At 39.9% G+C, this 7,387-nt stretch overlaps 1 protein-coding gene across 1 annotated transcript in view; it reads right to left on the bottom strand.

Annotated features, from left to right (window-relative positions):
* The window catches only part of LOC106527239 (E3 ubiquitin/ISG15 ligase TRIM25), a 39,845-nt gene that overhangs the window by 7,556 nt on the left and 24,902 nt on the right, over window positions 1-7,387 (bottom strand). Inside the window, exons 4-5 of the mRNA XM_014022067.1 lie at window positions 4,009-4,161; window positions 2,267-2,426 (exon numbers count right to left, since the gene is read on the bottom strand). Coding sequence (XP_013877521.1) covers window positions 2,267-2,426; window positions 4,009-4,161 — 313 coding nt within the window. The remainder of the gene's footprint in view (window positions 1-2,266; window positions 2,427-4,008; window positions 4,162-7,387) is intronic.

Genomic DNA, 7,387 nt, shown 5'->3' with positions numbered 1-7,387 from the left:
GTTTTTAGACCAAATATTACAGATTTGAACAAATACGCACAAAAACATCAAAATTAGCACAGAAACTGTACTATATAACATTTTAGACACATTCTAGACAGTTTATCAGCTAAATAAAGTTAATTTTTGGGTAATTTACTCTTTAAGATCTTGCCACTGTYGACTCCCACCCACCATTCAGCCCAGTTTGTGGAACCTCCTCAGAGGTAGTACTGTGGTAGTACTGTTTGGGGCATGGTGTTCTGAAGTGTGTAGTAGTTGCTGATTTGGCCAATCATTATGGCCAAATCAAAATGCAAGCATTGTCAATCTCCAGCCGCTTCACRCTCAGCTGCGAACTGAAGAGAGCTGAAGATCATGGCACAATGATGCCAACAGGATCACATCATCTTCAAATAACAGAGACGGAATTTTGAGGCCACTGAATCAGATTCCCTCCGCCCCCTGGTTGCGCTGAGAAATTATGTCCATTACAGTTGTGAACAGAATCTGTGACAACTTGATGTGGAGGAGCAAAACTCCCACCCTGAAGGGGTGAAGGGCTTACCGTCGGCAATGTGAACCAAACTCTCGCACCGCTTGTATAAGGCATGAATGGCCCCTTAATAATGGATCCACGTGCCCATACTCACWGATCATCCCCCACAGTGTACCTCAAGGAACATGGTTGAATACCTTCTCCAAATCCACAAAACACATGTAGACTGGATGGGCAAACTCCCATGACCCCTCAGGACCCTTGGGGGTAAAGAGCTGGTTCAGTGTTCTACAGCCAGGATAGAACCTGCATTGTTCCTCCTGAATCTGAGGTTTWACCATCAATTAGATCTTAGACTGGTCTAATTTCTTTTTACAGATTTGAAGCCAACAGAATCTAAAAAAAAAACACACATGTTAGAATGGGAGGGGCAAAAAGTTGCTAACAATAACTCTTATATCATGTTTAGGTCAAGAAATATCCTAAAATGTTATAAAATATAAAAGAAAGTATTTATTGGTGATTTAGCTTTAAATGCTTAAACATTAAAGGTTGCACATTGAAATTTTAGATTTTAAAGATGATGAATTGGTCAAAAATGTGTAATATCAGAAGGATTTTGTTTACATAGTACAACAGTGTCCTCTGGTGACTTTAGGTCTTAGTGACCCATTACATACAATAAGAACAGGAAGACCAAGTCGTTGATGAAACCTGGCACATATTATCAAAAAGAAAAAAAAATAAGTAGGTCCTCTGGATGGGTTCTTCTTTAGTGAAACGTTTCATCTCTCATCCAAGAGACTTCTTCAGTCTGATGAGTTTCAGGTAAACTCAGCCTTAAAAGCACTGCCTCCACATGGTGGACAAACAGGTCAGTCACATGCAAAAGAGGATCATGGCTTAACAATAGGCTTGATTAGTTCTATTGTTCATAGAGGGTCATGTGCCCCTTCACCTGACTTATTAGTTTGAATGCTGTGGTTCTTAGGTGTCGTGTCATGTGTATGTAGTGAATGCAGGTGGGGCTCAAAGTCCCCTTGTTTTTGTGTGAAACGTTTCACTAAAGAACCCATCCCTACTTATTTTTTCTTTTTGATTTTTTCTACCTGGATTACTGAGATGCATCAGGACATTCTGGCACATATTACTTAATCATGGAGTTGATGTCTCCCTCAATAGTGTTTATGTTTTGGCAAAATGTTTTTGTTTTTYTGCTCCTAGTTTGCAGTTGTATTTAAAATTTAAAGTCAGTGAAAATCATCATTATTAATGATAACTCTTTATTCTTTAACTTCCAAACTATTTACCCAGTTTCTTTGAAATGAGATCAGTTTAACGGAATTCAATTAAACTAAAGGAGGCTAGAATTAATTGAGCTGAAAATAATTCAGAGTTTATTGGGTCAGACAACGCTCAGACCTCTTTAACATTAATATTTAACTGTTTACTGTCCCGTTGCAGTGTTAAATGTCATGATAATGCCTCTGACATGATTCTCTCAAAGTGTGTGTGTGTGTGTGTGTGTGTGTGTGTGTGTGTGTGTGTTTTACCATACTATCTTGGACAAAGTTCCCATTATCTGGAAAACTATCATAAAATAGAATTTAAGTTTACATGCCACTGTGGTAATTAAGTTTTTATCTTACTTCTTGACAATAAAAATCTACTAATCCAGTATTTAATTGTGCCTGCTGCGCTTAAAATTCACAGGGACTATCTGTGATTTGAATATYGTGAATATTTCATCATCTTTGGTGTCTGTTCTTCCATCTGTAGGTCGTCTACCTCCACGACAAATTCTGTCCACCTCCTCCCAGCAGATTTCTTCCATGCGGCTGCGAAGCTGGCACAGWGCTTTCCTGGCATCACTGAAGGTCTCTGCGGGCCGGCTAAAGGCTCCGGAGCGCTGATCAGTGGTGAGACAGATGTAGAGCAGAGGGGACGCCTGAGTCAATAAACACAAACAGCGGAAAATTAACTTCCAGTGTCAGACAGCAGTTTCCACAATTCCTTGTAAAATTGAATTTGAAATKAGCACTCAGGCCCATGCAGCTGACCCATTCCTTCCTCTCATGCTTCTTTCTCCACCATCCCTTATCTGGAGCACTTCTGTTGGAGCAGACTCTGGTTAGTCCGTTAGTCCGTCAGGTCTCCAGGATGCACCAACCCTGAGCTACTTGTCTTCTGAGAGAACAGAGTTCTCAAGTGAGGCTAAAAAGGTCTGATGTGGCAGGTCCCTTATGATCGGGTCATATTCTTCAAAGTGGTTAATACAAAAAGAAATGCAAAGAAACAACTGTGGTAAATAAATTAAACACTAGACAGATAGTGAAGGACGGCTGAAATTTTCCCAAATTGAGTTGTTAAAGCTAACAAAACACTGCGTAAAGGTTTGCTAGCTATAAGCAGAAAGTAGTAAAGCATTAGATAAAGCTAAACGTAAAAAAACACAAGAGTAGTAAAAGACTAACTAAAAGCCAAAAGTAGTAAAATGGTAGCTAGAAGCTAGAAGTAGCAAAAAGCTAGCTAGAAAAGCTAAATATAAGTAAACAGTAAGAAAAGTAGCAAAAGGATAGCTGAAAGCTACAAGCAGACTGATACATAAAAATGAAAGCAGCCAAGCAATAGCTAAAAATTTCAAAAAGCTAGCTATAGATCAACAAAATGTTAGCTAAAAGTATCAAATCATCTAAATACATAAGTATCAAAATGCTAACTAAAAGCTAAAAGAAGCTTAATTCTAACAGAGAATCAAAAGGCCWATTAGAAGCGAAATGTAGCAAAGCCAGGTAAAAGATAAAAAAGCTAGCAGAAAGCTAAAAGTAGCAGAATATTTCTTAATAGTGCAATCATAATTAAAAGCTTAAAGTAGCAGAAGAGTGGTTAAAAGCAAAAAATAATCAAGTATGATGCAGAAGACTTCAAACAGAACAWTGTTTTTAATGGGACTGAAGAGATCTCAATTGCTTTCTATAGGGAAACATTTGTAAAAACAGTTAGAAATTATGACATGTAAAAATAAAAAAATAGTTATAGCACCCTTCTCCTTAAAAGAGACGTATTTTTTGGGATATAAATGGCTAATCTAGCACACAATATGCAGGAGAATGCAAAAATTGTCATTTTTTATTTTTTAGTAATTTCTAAAAAAAGAATAAATAAACTTTCTTAGTTCTTTCTTTATTGTTTATTTACATGGGAACAAGTGTGAAGAATAAATAAATACAAAACACTAAAAACATTTACAGCCTTAGCTAGTTTGCATTGCAAAATCCTAACTCCCTTCAGTATGCTTTTTTATATTAAAAGACAGCAATATAAATGTATTAGTTCTTTTATCTTCTTTGTGTATTTGCCATTTCTGTGTTCTTCACCATCTTCTACAAAAACATTMAAAAGTGTTTCCAGTATCAATAAATCTTCTGCTTCCAGGTCATCTTCTCTTACACCTGAAAAAAAGACTACCACCCAGCTCACCCATCAGTTATGAACTGATTATTACATCGTGCCTTCTTTTTCCTCCTTACCTGTAAAAAAAGAGCGCTGTCCTCAGTTTTCAGCAGCAGGCTGATCTCCTCGTCTCTCCTCCTCAGCTCCTGTAGGTCTTTCTCCAGGAGCTCAATGTCTCGTTCTGCTCTCCCAATTACTGCACGCTCCTTTGCCTCTAACATCACTTGGACCTACGTTACAAAACAAAACATCGAATAGTTGCCTGACAGACAATGAATGAGATGAAAACGTGTTGTCAAGCAATCTGTTGGGCAAACTCTAACTCATACCATAAAAATAAAATCAATGACAAAAGTGATTACATTTACAGTCAGGTGTTTTTTTTTTATTCATTTAGAACACAGATGTTTAATTCCTTCTTGATAATTCAACTAAAAGCAGGAGCCCTGCATTTTTAAAAGTTTTTAGTTAAGTGGTTCCCAACCGTTTTAGACTTGTGTACACACTGAGCCATTTTGTCATACCACTAGTACCCCTCAGTCAAACGTAATGATGATTCTCCAAAACTATAATGTACTACGACTGATTATTAAAAGAAAATTATTTATTTACACCCAAAGAAAATTTAGTTCTCAGGAATTGTATTTTATTCAACTCAAATTAAACATAAATAGAAAAATGTTGCCTTGAAAGTGAATAAGTAACTAAATAAACTAAAACCAGGTAACGCAGGTGCAGAAAATAGCAGCATCCAAAATATACTGTATTGTTCAAAATTTGTCAGAAACTCATCCAAATGAGAACAATCCATGGGATTCCACGTTTTATACTGGATTCCATTTTGTGTTAATTCCGTGATTCTGACTGCAATTTCTGCATTGCAGAAATCATAGGGCCCTACAAATCTCAAGTCTCATTTTTAAGTATAATTTTGCAAAACTAGRAAAATTTCCCATGTACCCACTGTAATCACACACACATGGTTGGGAATATCTGCTTTAAAAAGCATAAAGGGTTGAAGGAGCTGTCTAAGCTCCTGAAAGTGCTGGAATGTTTCAGGACCTTGGAAAGTGTGAAGGGCTGAATGAGCTGTCCAAGGACCTGAGAGTACTGGAATGTTTCAGGAACTTGGACAGTGTGATGGGCTGAAGGAATTGTCCAGGTCCTGAAAGAACTGGAATGTTTCAGGACCTTGGAGAGTGGGAAGGACTGAAGGAACTGCCCAAGGTCGTGAAAGTACTGGAATGTTTTAGGACCTTGGACAGTGTGAAGGGCTGAATGAGCTGTCCAAGGTCCTGGGAGTAATGGAATGTTTCAGGAACTTGGACAGTGTGATGGGCTGAAGGAATTGTCCAGGTYCTGAAAGAACTGGAATGTTTCAGGACCTTGGAGAGTGTGAAGGACTGAAGGAAATGTCCAAGGTCCTGAAAGTACTGGAATGTTTTAGGACCTTGGGCAGTGTGAAGGGATGAAAGAACTGTCCAGGRTCCAGAACAAGCTGAAATGTATCAGGACCTAAGACAGAGAGAAGGGCTTAAGAAACTRTCCAAGGTCCTGAATGTGGCRGAATGATTCARGACCTTATACAATGTGAAGGGCTGAAGGAACTGTGCAAGGTACTGAAAGTACTGGAATGTTTTAGGACCTTGGGCAGTGTGAAGGGCTGAAAGAACTGTCCAGGGTCCAGAACAAGCTGAAATGTTTCAGGACCTCAGACAGAGAGAAGGGCTTAAGAAACTGTCCAAGGTCCTGAAAAGCTTGAATGTTGCAGGACTTTAGATAGTGTGAACGGCTGAAGGAACTGTCCAAGGTCCTGAAAGAGCTGGAATGTTTTAGGACCTTGGACAATGTGAAGGACTGAAGGAACTGTCCAAGGTCCTGAAAGTACTGGAATATTTTAGAAACTTGGACAGTATGAAGGGCTGAAGGAACTGTCCAGGGTACTGAAAATACTGGAATGTTTTAGGACCTTGGGCAGTGTTGAGGGATGAAGGAAACGTCCAGGGTCCTGAATGTGCTGAAATGTTTCAGTACCCTGGAAAGAGTGAAGGGCTGAAGGAACTATCTAAGGCACTGAAAATGCTTAAATGTTGAAGGACTTTAGACAAAATTAAGGGCTGAAGGAACTGTCCAAGGTCATGAAATAGCTGGAATGTTTCAGGGCCTTGGACAGTGTGAAGGAATAAAGGARCTSTCCAAGGTACTGAAATTACTGGAATGTTTTAGGACCTTGGATATTGTGAAGGGCTGAAGGAATGGTTCAAGGTCCTGAAAGTGCTCGAATGATTCAGGAGTTCGGACAGTGTGAAGGGCTGAAGGAACTGTCCAAGGTCCTGAAAATACTGGAATGTTTTAGGACCATAGACAGTGCGAAGGGCTTAAGGAACTGTCCAAGTCACTGAAAGTGCTGGAATGTTTCAGGACCTCGGACAGTGTGAAGGGCTGAATGAGCTGTCCAAGGTACTGAAAATGCTTGAATTTTGCAGGACGTTAGACAGTGTGAACAGCTGAAGGAACTGTCCAAGGTCCTGAAAGTGCTGGGCTGTTTCTGGACCTTGGACAGTGTGATGGACTGAAGGAACTGTCCAAGGTATTGAAAGTACTGGAATGTTTTAGAACCTTGGAAGGATTGAAGGGTTGAAGGAACTGTCCAAGGTCCTGAAAGTACTGGAATGTTTTAGGATCTTGGGCAATGTGAAGGGCTGAAGGAACTGTCCAGGGTCTTGAACGTGCTGGAATGTTTAAGGACCCCGGTAAAAGTGAAGGGTTGAAGGAACTGTCCAAGGTCCTGAAAGAATTGGAATGTTTCAGGACCTTGGACAGTGTAAAGGGTTGAAGGAACTGTCCAAGGTCCTGAAAGTACTGGAATGTGTTAGGACCGTAGACAGTTTGAAGGGCTTAAGGAACTGTCCAAGTTACTGAAAGTGATGGAATGTTTCAGACCTCGGATAGTGTGAAGGGCTGAATGAGTTGTCGAAGGTTCTTAAAATGCTTGAATTTTGCAGGACTTTAGACTGTGTGAACGGCTAAAGGAACTGTCCAAGGTCCTGAACGTGCTGGGATGTTTCAGGACCTTAGACAGTGTGAAGGACTGAAGGAACTGTCCAAGGTCCTGAAAGAAGTGGAATTTTTTAGGACCTTGGAATGATTGAAGGGTTGAAGGAACTGTCCAAGATCCTGAAAGAATTGGAATGTTTCAAGACCTTGGAAAGTGTGAAGGGTTGAAGGAACTGTCCAAGGTAATGAAAGTACTGGAATGTTTTAGGACCTTGGGCAGTGTGAATGGCTGAAGGAACTGTCCAGGGTCCTGAATGTGCTGGAATGTTTCAGGACCCCAGAAACAGTGAAGGGCTGACGGAACTGCCCAAGGTCCTGAAAGAACCGTAATGTTTCAGGATATGGACAGTGTGAAGGCCTGAAGGAACTGTCCAAGGTACTGAAAGTACTGGACTGTTT

The sequence above is a fragment of the Austrofundulus limnaeus genome, unplaced genomic scaffold, assembly GCF_001266775.1.
Source record: "Austrofundulus limnaeus strain Quisiro unplaced genomic scaffold, Austrofundulus_limnaeus-1.0 Scaffold316, whole genome shotgun sequence".
Taxonomy (NCBI): Eukaryota; Metazoa; Chordata; class Actinopteri; order Cyprinodontiformes; family Rivulidae; genus Austrofundulus; species Austrofundulus limnaeus.
The sequence above is the reverse complement of the archived record's forward strand: the minus strand, read 5'-3'. Positions and strand labels throughout refer to the sequence as shown.